Raw genomic sequence first — 16,955 nt, 5'->3', positions numbered from 1 at the left:
TGTAAGAAAGGACTTGATGCATCGTGCAACCGTTAAGCGTATCATTAACACTAAATTTCGGCTGGTTCCGGTGCGTGTCGGAAAATATATGTAGCGCGGAGCAAGTTTTGGCATGCTCGTTGAAATAGCGTTATTCGGAGGAGTCAGAGGTAAGGCGCAGCAGCCCCCCGATAAAATTGTACGCTCGGTTTCCACCCTAATTCTATGTACTCACATCAGGAAATTTATCTGAGTGCGTTCAAATTCTTTTTTTCTAGAAGTTTACTATCTTGGGAGTTTGATCGGGATAACAGAGAAATTGCCAAACTCCTATAATTCCAACGAAAATCCTGTTCTAAATAAAGAATGTTTCGTTAGGAAGAAATTTTCGTTTGCGATTTTCCATTTTTTTTTTTTTTTCAACGCGTATAATATTTTTCTCCATCCACTCGTGGATTAATTAATCGACATATAAAATATGCGGCAATTATATCGACTAGACACGGTATTTATAACGAAAATTCATCGTTATATTTTCAGCTTTAGCGCTTTTACTCCGAAACGGTAGCGTATTATTATCAATGAAACGTGTTTTCATTAGTTATAACACGATGCTTGTTTATGGATTACTAACGCGACGGATATTGAATGAAATGAAATATTTCCGATGAAATTTTCACAATAGGTCAAAATTAATAATCGTTGTCTTTTTTAGAGAGAACGTTTCTTCGGGCTATTAATCCCCCTATTAGTAAAATAAATAAACGAATGAAGTTAACTGATAAAAGATAATGTTATATTTTTTCAGACAGGCATGTTGTCGGTCGTCGTGCCACCGGACTTTATTCCGGAAGAGACATCGAGCGATGTCATGATACGCGAAGGAGGACAGGTAAATTGACACTTAATCAATGCTCTCATCATACTATTTATTGTTAGTCAAGAAATACAATGTACCTACGTTTAACTCGCACTTTATCGTAACAGTTCGTAAAGATACCAATCTATTATAATTGAAGGGTATATGTATTCAGTTTAAAATTCGGTTAGGGTTAAGTTTCATCGACTTTTCATCATAGAAGTTACTTCTCGGTTACACCGTAGTATACTTGGATATTATCGTTTCTATACGAAAGAAGGAAAGAGAAATCCTATTACTAGGAGATCTCACTAACCTGTTGCGTGTTTACGTATCATAGGAGTGCGTATTTTCGAAACATACATTTAGTATACATAACGTGTACGGATTTCTCTTTTTCCAGTTTTGTTATCAAAACTGATGCTGTGATGCAGGAAATATGTATTACTTCTCTCTGAATATCATTGATAAAATGCTTTCCACAAGTTCCGCTCACTGTATTTCTTATATCGATACATACATAGTGTTTCAACGTATACGTAAATTACAAAGTTAAAATTCTGTACGCATAGTCCTAACGTATCATGTATATATCGCGTTAGTATCTAATCTCTGTGAAATTCGGCACCTAAAGCTAGTTCGCCTACTACATTTCACGAGAACACAATTAAAAAATCACGATGAAATGACGTAATATATATCCTCTTTTACGAGAATTCATGTAACGAGAGCAAAGGAGAATTTGTATTTAGCTCTTGCCTGTTTTGCGATAAAATCACTCGCCTAATTAGCGCAGAACGGATAGCTAAGATTTATCAAACTTTCCATATATTGTAACTTGTAACTTTGATAACCATCGTATACGCTAATGTATAGTGCATGAAATAGTTGAATTGAGATAACTGCTTTTTCCTTGTGGAAACGATGATTATTATTAGCAGATGTTCATGCAAACTCGTGTTTTTATAAATATGCCTAATCAAAGAAATGAAATCTGCATGAATTTTTGAATAATCATTGTTTAATATTTTACGAATAAGTTTCAGTGTTCGTTTAAAAAATAAATAAAAATTTACAAACCAAAGTCCATAAAGAAAATCACAAGTTGGGAAAATAACTTTGAATCTCGGGATAGAGATCGTGGTAAGAAAAAACGATAGATTCATGAAAATAGACATCGACCTCGTATTTTGCTGTCGTAGGAAATATGTACATAGTTTTACGACGAATTTAGGGTCAAGCTTATACAAAATAAAAACTTCAATTGAAATCCGTGGCAATATTTGTATGGGATCGAACATTGACCGAATAGAAGGTACTCTTTCATCCAAATGATAAGTATTGTTATTAATGGAACGTACCTAGCGCGGTTTCCACGGTTGTGATGGTCCTCGTGTTTATGAAATTCTCGTTGCGTGTCGAGATTCTCTGTTCCGCGACACGATACGTTTCCTACTTTATCTGAATTTCAATGCGACCTGGGGCTAAAACTTTGAAACTGGCTTCCTGTATCATCCCACATTTAGCATATCACAACCTACCTGTGTCCTTAATTTAAAGCTGATAAAGACATTTGCGAAGACGATCCTACAAACACGAGATGAGATTGAGAAAACGATTCAAGTCTGTTCGCAATACTTTCTCTACTGAAAAGGAAAAATTCCTCCCTAGCCTCGAACAACTCCAAATAACTATCGAATCGAGTTGTCGAACGAATGTATTTTAACGTTAACAGGGCAAGCTCATCCTGGAAATGAACAAAATACTAAGCTGATTCTATTTTCAGATACGTTCTTCAGATCAATCGAATTTCATTGATTTTCTAGCCGTGCACATGTTACATGATTTCGCTTTTGTTTTTCACTTTGAAACCTTGACTAAACCGAACGTTTGCTATTATTTAATGCGAAATTGATTACAATTTGATCAGCGGGACTCGATATTCTTTAAGCCAATAGAGGAAACTTTACCTCGTTCCATTCGACGACAAAATTCTATTCGAAGAGAATCTCGATTATTCCAACTGTACCTCGTTTATAAGTTCACCGAAATCTCTTTCATCCTTGTTATTCCTCTATTTTTCCATTTAGTAATAAAAATAAATTAACGCTATTACATAATAACGATCTTATCTAATTAATTCAAATTCTCATCAAATTAATTCCTAAATGTTTATGCGTGTCGCACGTTGAAATAACGTGAAATATCATTTTTCACAATGCGCAATCACTTACCGTATTGAGAAATGTTAATGAAAGATTGAAAAGAGACAATTTTCAACATCGAATTAAGCATCAGTTAAATTCTAATACTAAAGAAGAAATCTGATAAATTAAATCACCCAATCATATAAATATCTCTATACTAAAAACTTTATTTATTCATGTTCTTCAACAATTGGCGTCCTGCTGTATTTTCAAGCGTCTTCCATCGCCTTACACGATTTGAAAACACGTGGAGGACGAATATATTCATACATGGAGCGTAAAATAGTATATTTGTCACTCTTCATACACTACGGCGGACAGTCCGAGTGCTCAGGTGGCATGTTCGCGCGTCTCTCGAGTCCTTTCTTCAACTGTGTTTTCTCACTGCATAACACACACACAAATACACACATACGCACATACGTGCATGGTTCAATGCTATGAATTATCTTCATCCAAGCATCTAGCGCTACTGATTGTCTTCGACTCCATATGTTCTTTAGCATAGATTTTTGCTGTAGGCCTTAAACATATAATAATATAAACTAACTCTTTGAATTCGAAAGTGATATTCGCAAATATGAAACAGCGGTCGTGAATTTGGTGCAAAAAGTTGAGAGTAGCGCGTGGATATCGATCAATTTTCATCGAATAAATGTTCATCGAGTACATGTATACCAAATTAAATTCCGATACTTATGTTACGAATGTAATATTTCAATTTAATATATCGAAGCTCAAAACTTTGCCGATATTTCACTGGTAATTATTGGTAACAATACGTAATACAATTTATGTTATGTGATTTAGTTATCAGACAATTGTAAGATTGAGAAAATCACACAATTTTAAATGTTGGAGCACTTTTTTTATGTCTGACAATTTTTAATTTATGTATAATGTCATGAAGAGATTTCTGTAACGATCGTACCTAATGGTTTTATATTTATTTTCAGCCATATAGATAATATATATGTATTTCCTCATTTGTGTTATGTTTCACCATTGAAATATTTATTGACTTAGTGATTATTGAAAATGATAGATTGCGAGAAGTGGTATGTATATTCTTGTTAGTATTGTTTGCTACGTACAATAGGAAATATTGGTTCCTAAGATGGTTGGACAATTTAATTTGCCCGCATGACATATTTTCACTACAAAATGTCATGACAGCGAACTAGCGAAACAATGTACATTATTAATACAAGCCACTTATGGTTTTCTTTAAACCCCGCTTATCTCAAACAATTTAAAAATCTTTACGTCTATCCGATTGAATAAACAATCATTAAATTGTGAAACGTAGCGATAAAATTTATCATTCGATAATGAACAATATTCGAGAATAAAGTATGAATTTCTATTAACTGTTGTCTCGAACTTAGAATGAATTTGTAAAGAAGCGAGAAGAAAGCTCAACGATCATTAACATTTATGCCATACAGTTTTACATAAAAGTTTTGTAAATTTTCATTTCATAGTATAATGGCATAGTAACATAATATCGGATCATGAAAATTTCGAAGTCAACGGGCTCCGTTGTCATTGAAAATTTAGTTTTTACAACTAGATTACCACCTCCTTTTTATTATAAATTTTAGAATTTTCACTTTACAAATTACAAGATACGCTATGCATTTATCTATGTGAATTTTTGTAGAGTAAAATTTTGAATGAAAATGAGAATTGAAGGAATCCGCGCAGGGAAAGAACTAATCTTCCGCTAATTTTATGAGAATAGTGATTGTAAAGCATATCGCAATTTTAACCATTTCTGTTCATTGGATTCTTAGCTAATTTATCGAATGATTGATTTACTTTGCGCGAGCAATTTTTCGACAAGTGGTATAATTTTAAGCAAATAAAATGGTTCTTGCTCAGATAGCTAATTTTTCCAAACATATTTATACGTGACTCCGCAGCTGGCAATAACGAACTCGATTCTCTTTATAATTTTGGTTTCATAACACGTACAGGTGAAGTTAACGTGCCGTGCAAGAGGCGTGCCTACACCCAGCATATCGTGGCGTAGAGAAGACGGGAAGAACATTATAATTCGGAAGCCATTTGCAGGAAGCGCCTTGAACCAAAAGTCTCATGGTAAGATTTAATATATATGACGCTCCAACCATTTTGCCGATATAACGCGGAATATACAATTATGTTTTCCTCGAACCCAGTCGCTGGATTCACTTGGTATTTTAATTTCCTTATTTCACCGCGAACCGTTACGCCACGACGGATTCGCCCCAAACTGTCTGCAGGAGACGTAACTTTCTAGAAATTGTTAAGTAACAGTTTGTGCAACACCCTAAGGAATCAATAGAAGTCTTGGTTTTAATGGGTCACGTTAACGGTTCACCTGCGGAATTGATTTATCTTGAAACATAAACACGTTCGCGAATAATTTCGAGATATGCATGTCGTCAATTTACTACAAGCGTGATACTGATAGAAGAAGTTAATTTTTTAACATCTAAATATTTATTTTTCTGAAATATTTTTGGCTTTGCTTCTTTTTTCTACTTTATATTTCTATGTATAATCCATGCTCTGACGAATTCAACTGCCGTAGTTACTAATTGTAAGGACAATCAAGATCATGACTCACATTAATATTCGGATACCATGGTATTTCGGATATCATTGTTGTGTATATAACTATGAAACATCTGCGTCAAAACTAAACATCAAACGAGGAAGAAAGAAAAATGATTTCTTTCCAATACTTAGTCCGTTTTTTAACAATATCATCGGCTATTCGTACAACTGTATAACGCTCTTGAAATATTGCGTAATGATACGGTTGGATCGTCGTGACAATCGATAAAACGAAACCGTTAGACACCCCGTGGCGTTACTTCACGTCGCGTCACGTCGACGAAAAGGATCGGCCGATAGCGTTCATAAAATCGCAGGACACTTGATGGTGTATAGAGATGTCGCATCGCATCGCATCGTATCGGTCGGAGTTACTCCTCCTTGTCTCTCTACGCTCTGCGTTGATGCTTCGACCTAAACGACGTATTTAGTATTCACTTCAGCATGGTGTTACTAATAGCAGGCGAATTACAGCGCCCTGTCGAGGATGCCACGGCAATGTATGCGAATGAAACCCTTGCGACGCGACATGTGCTAAGTGCAGTAGCCCTAGCTGCGCGCAAACGGGAAAGCTTATTGTTGGCCTACAATGCCGATAATTATTGGATATCATGGGGGAAACGTTGTCAATCTAACTACGAGGTCTGTAACTTCATCCATTGTAAGACGTTACTTCGATTTCGTGTATATGTCTATCAATAAACAGTAAAATAACGAGATATGATTCCAAATAAATTGATTACTAAACTGTGGATGTTAATACATTTATAGGAAATTTAAACGTCCAAAAATCAACGGTTTGCATATAATATGAAAACATTTCGTTTCTTGATCTTAATTTGAATATGGAATTTCATTTTATCGTGACTGTGGGATATGCACTTTTGTGTAAAGATGTGTAAAGATGAACTTTAACTTTTTAGCAATCCTTCACGATCTATCACACATTTTATAACCTTCGCCATATTGTAGGTATAATTCTGTACTAGAAGTTGGCAGCTATTTCCATCTCAAGTCTCCATCTCTGTTGACGAGAAATATACAACGATTCTGAGAAACGTAAAATCTCGGTTATTTGAACATTGAAATATGATATATGCTATGAAATCTGAATTATAAAACATTGTACAATATTTATGCATAAAATAAGATTTATAAAAATATCTAATATTGTCGTTCTTAAAGTTGCAGTAATAGCAATATCTTTCAGTATATCTTAGCTTTACCTTTTTACCTTATTATCTAAAAGAATTAATTATTTGTTATGACGATCCTCCTCGCATTTCTGATTTTTGGATTATAATATACATTAAAGGTTATCTATATTTTCTATGACAGTAATTATTATTAAAAGCTCCAAGTTTCTTAAGTTGTCTACCTTGTATTTCCATCTTTAACTAATCATTCAATTTTAGTTTTTAATTTGTTCAAGAAACGGTGTTTTCCTGATAAATCGCGGATCTTATATTTTTGTAATTACCGATGTTATACCACGTAACATAACCTCGCCGAGAGTTTAAGCGAAACTCGATGATTTATGATTTACTAACTCATTAATTAGCGATTTCCGTTGGGACGGCTAGCAAGCAGTTCGGCGGTTTTACGGAAGTTACCCTTTCAGTTACAGTTTTCTCTGTGAGAATTATATGTAACTTATTTAGTGAGTTGCTTATCCACATTTTTGTTAAAGAAGATAAAAAGATAGTATTTGGTTTGGATATAAATTTGGATGTGAAATACATATGTATTAATCGTCGTATTATATATCAATTGTAGAGAAATTTTTTAGTTGTTACGAGTTATAAAAGAACATGTAAAATGGTGAATTCGAATTCTCGCTACAAAAAACACTTTTATTGTCGCGAAGAAATTTAATTGTCATGGCTAAATAGGGCCACCATCTTAAACGATAAGGGGTAACATAGTTTCCTTAATTAATCCTCACGGACAACAACTTGAACAAAGAACAAAAACGACAGCCTCGAGCACATTCGTAAATTTTAGTAATGAAAATTTCCGTTTAACGACTGTAGATCTTAATAACATTGTTAACAGAGATTTCTATCCATCTCTAGATAGAATCTTATGATCATTAATGAAACTACAGGAACGCACGATGTATGTTTGCTCGCAGCAAACAACTCTATTATTTTCTGCTCCTATACATTATAGTTAAATGAGATGATTTTTGTGAAGCAACACACTCTTACATCTCAAAATTATAAGAAAGTCGATATTTCCACGTGTTTAAGACACGGCAATATATATTAAGAATAGCATATAAGGATAGTGCGTTTCAGTGCATATTTTCGTTCGATATTTAGTTCGATATTTTTACGTGTTTAGGACACAGCAATATTCTCGCTGCATCAGAAAAAGAATAGGTGTAACCTATTTATTACAGCAATACAACGCTTAAAAGTAATACCTAAAGGGGTATTTTGGTCAGTTTTCCTTATCAGTTTAAATATACTTTAAAAATAATTGGACGTGATGTTTATTTTATATTATTTTATTTTTATATTATTTTATTTATTTATATTATTATTTATATTATTTTGATTTTATATTATTTATTTCAACTATCGCATATTTAATCTTATTTCAAATTGGAGAGTAAGTTTTAATTTTCAATGTCAAAATTTTTTCATTACCAATTTTTTTAAAATTTATTTTAAAACTAAAAATAACCTCGCTCAAAACTATTTGATGAACTGTAAAAACTAAAGTACAAACTATTAAGTCATAACACATTGTCAAGTATATATTTAAAAAAATTTTGTATGTTTTTTAAACTTTCATCTCCACGTGAAAAATGACTCTATTCATAAATTGTTAATGCAATGGTAAAGAGTTTTCTTTTTCTTATCGCTTCACCTCTGTCACAAAGACTATGAAAATTCAAGCTAAACTTCCCTCGGTAACTCGATCAGTGTAGTTTAGAAATTATTAAGCAACGTCCTTATATTATTTCATAATACAAAATCATTTAATTGCGTAAAATTAAACGGAAATTCCAATTGTATATATCAAAAACGATAGATATTAAATACATATGTATAATAATAAAAGAAATCATACATGAAGTACCGCATATTCTTCACCGTTATATATTGTACACGTACAATACATAACAATAAAGCGTGACTTCATTTTTTTTTTATTTTCTGTTGCACTTTAAATTTTCTCCAAATGAATATCGTAATCTAGTTTTTATTCAACACACATTTGTAAGACTTATACTTTTGTAAGTAGATCTTGTAAGCTGTATTAAAAATAAGAACGCAATCTTTTACGAAAAATAAAGAAAACATCTATTTTATTTGTGTACATGTATATTTAATTGTGTTGAGATATGTGTAATTTTCTGTGCTGGACTGGGTTAAATGCGTAGTAGAGATACTTGTATGGGAGTGTCGGTGTGTGGAGGTATGTGTGTGTGCGACGTCCCGAAAAACAGATGACCGGAAACTAGTCAGTCGGTTAAGAGTCGGTTAAGAGTCGGGTATGGAAGAAAGTGCTGAGACGCGTGCAAGTATGTATCGATGAATATATAAGGAATCGTCCATGAAATAAATATATTATTATTTTAATATGAATCGTTAGTGTAAATTTAGTGTTCCTATAACATTATTTCGGCTTCAAATATCCACAATTCTCAACATGGTAGCAGAGCGTGGTTGCCGAGATTCAATGTTAAGAAACCACGTGTAACCGGGAGTGAATGTATAAAAGTCGATTTAGAAAAAATAAAAATTGGAAATAAGTTCTAAGAAATAGAAGGGCTATTGGCAGAACAAATAAAAGGAATCTGGACAGTAAAGAGAACTATTTTTGAAAAAGAAAAAAGGGTGAAAATAAAAAACGAATCAAGATGCCAGGAGACGATGAAATTAAGATACAAATATTCGATGGACGTGATTACAAAATGTGGAAGAAAAGAATATTAATGTATTTAAAGTGTAAAAAATGTTATAAACCGGCTACACGAGAGAAAATGGACACGGATGCGCAAGATAAGTGGGATGAAAAGAATCAATGGGCGATGAACTACATCTATGGTAGTATAACGAATGAGCAATTAGAATTTGTTGGTGATCAGGATAATGCTTTAAAAATAATGAAAAAATTCGATGAGATGTATATGAAGGAATCAACAGCATTGCAAATTTGTATAAGAAATAGACTAGACATGATGAGGCTGAAAGACTTTGAAGAATCAAATTCATTTTTCATGGAATTTGAGAAAACGATAAATGAATTAAAGAGTGCTGGTGCAAACGTAAGTGAACGCGAAAAACTCGACTACATGCCGAAAACACTACCAGAATCATTGAGCTATATTGGTGACTTAATCGACTTAGTGAAAGAAAGTGATCGAACATGTGAATTTTTAAAAAATAAAATTACAATGTGGGAAACGCGTAACAAGAGAGAAAGTGATAGGACAAGGTCAAATGCATGCACAGCTGAAAAAAGGGACATAAAGTGCTATAGCTATGGCTGTGGAAAGTACGGCCACGTGGTAAGAAACGTGCGGCGTATCAGCCGCAGCAAAATAGGAGTCGCGGCGGACGAGGTTTTGGCCAAAGAGGACGAGGATATGGTCAACGAGGATTTGGTCAACGAGGACGAAGCAGAGGCTGGCAACAACGCTACAACGGGGCAAGTCAACACGACACAAATTATTCACACAACGAGGGCTACGACGACCATGAAATTGGATCTTTTCTAACGAGAGTAGAGCACCAAAATAGTAAGAATGAAATTACGGTATATACTAGCGATACGCGAAAAATAGATTGGATATTGGATAGTGGAAGTTCAGATCATATTGTAAATGACGACTCTTATTTTGTTGAATACGAAAATTTAAAAAACCCGATAAAACCCGATAATGTAAAGTTAAGAGACGGTAAAATTCTAAAAGGAACAAAACTCGGAAAAATTTTAACTTACTTTAAAGTAAACAAAAGGAGGGTTAAAATTATTATGTCTAATGTATTTTATGTGAAAGAAATGGATAATAACTTGATTAGCTATGCGAGAGTAACGAATGAAAATAAGATAGTCTCAGCAGGAAATATTTCAAAGATATATAACAAATACAGAAAGTTGATAGGGATCGCATTCAAAGATCATGGTTTATATAAAATAAGTAGTTACATTGAAAGGCAAGAATCTCACGCTAAAAATGTAGGAAAAATGACAAATAAGGAAAAATTTCACAGGATCTTAGGGCATGTAAACTTTAATTATTTAGATACAATGTGCAAGAAAAAATTAGTTGAGGGAATGCCAGAAAATTTTGAGCAAGTACAATTAAAATGTGGTACATGTATCCAAAATAAAATGCAAAATTTACCCTTCCAAAATAACCGTAGTAGAGCACGCGAGATTTTAGAATTAGTACACACCGATTTAAGTGACCTCATAAAAATACCGGGTTTGATGGATCCAAATATTTTTTAACATTTATAGACGATTACAGTAAGTGCGCGTTGATTTATACTTTGAAATCAAAAGATGAAGTTTACAATTGTTTCCTTGATTATATAAACAAAGTTGAAAATCTTACTGGTAAGAAGATAAAGAGATTAAGATGCGATAATGGAAAAGAATATATGAACAAAAACATATACAATCTAACTAGGGAAAAGGGAATTGTCGTAGAACCATGCCCAGCTTATGTTCACGAATTAAATGGAACAGCTGAGCGCTACAATAGAACAATCATGAATTCCGCTAGATGCTTATTACATGATTCAAAGCTGAATATTAAATATTGGTCGGAAATAGTTAGAACCGCGGCGCACTTAAAAAATAGAACCATTACAAACACATATGAAAATAAAACACCATTTGAAATATTTTTTAAAAGGAAACCGAATATAAATAATTTAAGATTGTACGGAAGTAGAGTTTTCGTAAGAATACCTGAAATTAAAAGAAATTCAAAATGGGACAAAAAAGCAGACACTGGGATACTTGTAGGTTATGAAAACAATGGATATAGGATCCTAGTCAATAATAAAATTATAATTGCAAGACACGTAGAATTTATAGGTGAAGATGATAATTTAGTAGGATTTCAAGGAGAAGATGGACCAGACAATGAAACAGAAAAGGATGTTGACGAATATTCGGATTCAAACGAAATACATGGAAATGAAATAAATGACAAAAAGGTCGAGCAGGTTGCAATAAAAGAAGAGAGAAATTTAAGTAACGAATCAGAAAGAAAACTTGAGGTCACAGAAAATAATTTGAGAAGGTCAGGACGGGAAAGAAAGAAACCTCAAAAAGTGTAAGTGTAAGTGTAGTTAGCGTAGACAGTCCTCAAACCTATGAAGAAGCTTCAAGTGGAGATGACAGCGTTTCATGGAAAGAAGCAAATGGATGTAGAAACAGCTTTCCTAAACGGAACTATAAAATCGGAAGTATTTGTAAAACAACCTATAGGTTACGACGATAAGTGGGAAAGTATGTAAATTATCAAAAGCATTATATGGATTGCGTGAAAGTTCAAGAGCTTGGTATGAGTGTTTCGACGAGTATATGAAAAATTTTAGATTATTTTTAAGAATGGTTTGATTGACTCATAAAAGGAAATGAATATGCAGCACAAAAAATTAAGGAGGTGTGTTGAGATATGTGTAATTTTCTGTGCTGGACTGGGTTAAATGTGAGTGTGGCGTGTGGAGGTATGTGTGTGTGCGGCGTCCCGAAAAACAGATAACTGGAAACTAGTCAGTTGGTTAAGAGTCGGTTAAGAGTATGGAAGAAAGTGCTGAGACGCGTGCAAGTATGTATCAATGAATATATAAGGAATCGTCCATGAAATAAATATATTACTATTTTAATATGAATCGTTAGTGTAAATTTAGTGTTCCTATAACATTATTTCGGTTTCAAAGATCCACAATTCTCAACAAATTGTATCGAAAATTTAATTGTAGAAAATTTCGTAATATTGGATTAACAAAATGTTTATCGCTTTTTATTTGGTTTAGTGACTTCAGTAAACGAGTACCACGGCGAAGAGCTAAAATTGACAAAGATCTCGAGAAACGAAATGGGAGTTTATCTCTGTATCGCCATCAACGGTGTGCCACCGGCGGTCAGCAAACGTATTTCTATCAACGTTCATTGTGAGTAATAGTGATTATCCTGGCCGATAATTTACCAATTTCTTTTGAAACGGTCGAAGAGAAATACACTAGCGTTCTACGTCTACAAATCCTATTTGAGATTCTGTTTCACAGTTTCGCCGGTAATTCATGTACCTAATCAACTGGTAGGTGCACCTCTGGGTACGGATGTTATCCTGGAATGTTTTGTCGAGGCTTCGCCCAAGTCGATTAATTATTGGGTCAAGGATAACGGTAATATCTCTCTGTTGGCTATTTCGCTTTGTAATTTGATGTGACTTTGCAAAAGCCTCGCCACGCAGGATAGTTTCATTTTCCGAGTTGCGTGTAAATTTCGTCGTCTCTTTTCTTCACCTTTCCTATCGCTTTCATCGCTTTTCAAAGGTACCCTTCTCGCTTATGTTCTGCAACAATACTAACGCATACGCTGTTACGGACGAACAATTATAAGCGGAATTCACTGTAGTGGTACCAGTAGTTCTTTGCGAATATTTGGGAAACTAGGGTCCAGCGGCGCAGCGGTGACATGCAAGGGGAAACTTGATTTCTACAATATATCCAAAAATTATCCATATCAGTGAGGTTATGGCCTTTGACATAAATAATCACCTACAATAATTTTAAGCACGGAAGTATAACAACTTTGATTTGTTCCGACTACATTTCATTACATACAAGCTAATGAATCGTTACGAAAAGGGTGTCTCTCATTGGAATATCAATAGAGAAGTGTTATACTAGTAATTTTGTGCTTTAAAGGTCACCATTTCGGTGAACTTTTCGAAAAGCTATTTTTTTCGATTGCGATGATTCTGAAGTACGTCGCAAAGTTCAACATTTTGAACAACCTTTTTATGCGGAAAAATATTCCACTGCTCGGCATTAGTTTTCAAGCTGCATTGATTTGGCAATCCGGATGCCGTAAGGTGGCTGGCCAGCATTGTTTATATCAATATCAATAAGGAGATTCGCAGAGTCGACCAGTCGCTTCACAGCACGGTCGTCCGGATTAATATTAATATCAATACTAACCCAACTCATCTTGAAAACTAAGGCCGAGCAGCGGGATATTTTTCCGTGTATCTCGGAAACTAAGGCCGATCGCTGGTTTTATGTACAGAAAAACGTTGTCCAGAATGTTAAGCTTTACAACTTATTTTAATGTCATCGAAATCGGGCTTTCCGATAAGTTCACAAAACTAGACATTTTTTTAAATTTACTACGGTTTCTACACAAAATAACTACTGTTATTTCTTTAGCAATAATCTAACAAATGAGGATCTTTTAATGAGAGTCCATCACCGTGCATATAATGAAATGTAGTAAATAAAACAATATAGGAATGCGTGACGGTGAGTGATAAAGAGCAGTACTGTGTCGCGGTACGAGACTTCTTTCTAGTAATGATAATAGGTACATATTCTTTTTCTGCATATTTATTATTTTTAAAATCCAATCGATTTATTCGTCTTGTATTTTAGTATTTGCATCAAGTTTAATTAATCATTTAGCGTAATACCAAAATATTTTATCGCGCAATGGTAATATCTATGCGATACATTCTAATATTCTTTATACTTGTTGAATTTTGTAAAATTATCTATCTGTCACAACAAATTAATGTGAAACGATGAAACTGTAGAAAAGAAGATATGTTGTAGAAATCAATTATACCTCCGTAACAGCGTCGTATTAATATTACTTGCCGCAAGCCTTGCGGCGAACGGGTATAAGTACCCAATTGAAACCTAGCACTTATCTTTTATTGTAACATATATGCAGTACATAAACATGAGAGTTGAGTAAGCTTGGGAAAGCTCCGTGCACATTTGCATATGCGAGATCAAGAAATGTCTGTTTCAATTAAAAATAGATATCATCAATGTATCGGGTTTAGGTTTGCATATATAGACAAATAAGTATAAGTGTTACGTTTCGACCAGATCATTCTATTCGACCGCTAATATCTAATATACAGACATATACACTGTCACGGACGCACAATAATAGGCAGAATTCACTGTAGTGGTATCGATAATTTTTTGCGATTATCCCGGAAACTATAAACGACTGACAGTTATATAAAGAGGAAAAAGTTGTTCAAAATGTTGAGTTGTACAACATATTCAAAAATCGTCGGAATTAGGCGGAGCTCTTCTACAGTTTCATTTCGTGGAGCAAAACAGAATTAATATTTAACAAAGCCTCGTAATGTGCAGTTGGATTCTTTACTTGTCAATGAATGTAAACGCTACATAGCTTTCATCTATGTATTTTACATCGATATATTTTATATAACATAGAACTCGGTATTCCATACCGATCGGTTTACATGCCCTGGCGACGCATTTCAAATAGATACGCGACTTCTAAGAAGCTAAAAGGTACTTTATGTTAAAAACGAAAGACGGAATCAGAAATATGTTCGCAGTTGAAAATTACTTTTCTACAGGAGAGTATCTTCGTTAGTTAAAATTAAGAGTATTAACTCGCACGATTCAAATAAAGCGGCCAGTAACATTTTATGATCTTCTTCTAGAACGTAGAAAGAAACAGAGAACGAACGCGCTTTCTCTTTCCTTAAAAGTTTTAATATTTTCATGCGGAGTTGACAAAAAGTTACAGACAAACGCGAGAGTGAATTACACCCGATCGTTCGCAAATATATTCTCCGAGCATTTGTAGCTCTGGTAGCAACTCTTACGGAGCAGTTCGTTCTAATTCGTATTCGTATGTAATTTTTACCCAACACAGAAAATCCAACGTACCCTTTTTCTCTATCCTATTTATGCATATATATATACACACATATGTGTGTCGGAGACTAAGAAGTGATTTTCGCATATTTTTATATGTCGTTACGTATTCTTTCCGTTTGTTTGTAATATTCTCAGGCTACGCCATATACTACGCCATATGTACTTAAACAGATATACATACTACCTAAGTACGCATCTTATAGCCATGGATAGAATACGTGGTACTTACTTAATTTATTAGTACTAATAGTACCAACGACTTCTTTCCATTTCTCGGATTCGTATTAATCCAGTAATTATTATTGTTTTTCAATTCCAAATTTGTAGAGTTCTGTTCGCAAGTTCGCAGTGATTTTTCAAGTGAAAATATTTCTTACAGTATCTTTGTTATCATTTCTTATATGGAGTCCAATTGTGATGTCATTGTAAAAGTAGACAAAGTGATTTTAGTAAGTTCGGTATAGCTTTTATCATGAATTAGAACAGACCGTTAAAAATTCATATGGATTATCACTGGTATTCTTGCAGTCTTTTCTGATAATGATCTATATAGCAAAGCAAATTAATCGTCACAATCAATTTCAGTGTAGACGGCATAGAACGATAAAGATCAAACAATAATTCGGGGAATGCATAAGTAGACAAACTATAGTGCATGATATCGCTTTGGTTGCGCGTGACAACAATCTCTGTTACGAAGGATTGCAAGAATTATCCTATTCTTATTGTCGTATTGTCGTATTGTCGTATTTTATTGTTAAATATAGATTCATTGCCTTATTGTATATAAGCATAATATATATATATATATAATGAGTGAAAATCTGCAGGTTTCTGTCAATATTCATACAATATGATCACGATACGTTTGTTATGAGTAAATATATGTATATTCTGAATAAAAACAATATAAAATTTGTCTGCATAGCGATGATAATATCGAGTCAACAACATGACGTGCAGATGATCGAAAAATCAAAATTCGAGATCCGGATGGTGTTAACAATTCGCAATTTACAAAAAGACAACGTGGGAACTTACAAGTGTGTAGCCAAAAATTCTCTTGGTGACGTCGAGAGCAGTATTCGATTGTATGGTAAGTATGACCTGGAATTACATATCTACTTCCTATCAATTTTATAAATAGCTATAGTCACATTAAAATTGTTTACTCATAGTTTTCTTAAGATTAACATTCTGTTTTCATCAGAAAAAAAGATTTTTAACAAAATATTCATATTTCATTTATATGTCTCGTGTTATTCTCTTATCGTTTTCTTTTTAGTCGTTGTTTTTTTGCTTCTTTTACATTTGCTTTTATTTACTTGTATTTCATTGAACTATCGGTCTCAAATTTTTAACCTAATAAAATAAATGAATAAAAACGCGCTAATG

The 16,955-nt window shown here is 33.7% G+C and overlaps 1 protein-coding gene across 1 annotated transcript in view; it reads left to right on the top strand.

Moving 5' to 3' along the window:
• Positions 1-16,955, top strand: part of LOC138186593 (lachesin) — a 114,079-nt gene that overhangs the window by 94,568 nt on the left and 2,556 nt on the right. Inside the window, exons 5-9 of the mRNA XM_069126615.1 lie at positions 788-871; positions 5,025-5,148; positions 12,663-12,800; positions 12,915-13,034; positions 16,489-16,656. Of these exons, the coding sequence (XP_068982716.1) occupies positions 788-871; positions 5,025-5,148; positions 12,663-12,800; positions 12,915-13,034; positions 16,489-16,656 (634 nt within the window). The remainder of the gene's footprint in view (positions 1-787; positions 872-5,024; positions 5,149-12,662; positions 12,801-12,914; positions 13,035-16,488; positions 16,657-16,955) is intronic.

Source organism: Bombus flavifrons, chromosome 14 (genome assembly GCF_040668555.2).
Source record: "Bombus flavifrons isolate JBK064 chromosome 14, iyBomFlav1_principal, whole genome shotgun sequence".
Taxonomy (NCBI): Eukaryota; Metazoa; Arthropoda; class Insecta; order Hymenoptera; family Apidae; genus Bombus; species Bombus flavifrons.
Note: the sequence above shows the minus strand (reverse complement) of the source record. Positions and strands in the feature narration are given on the sequence as shown.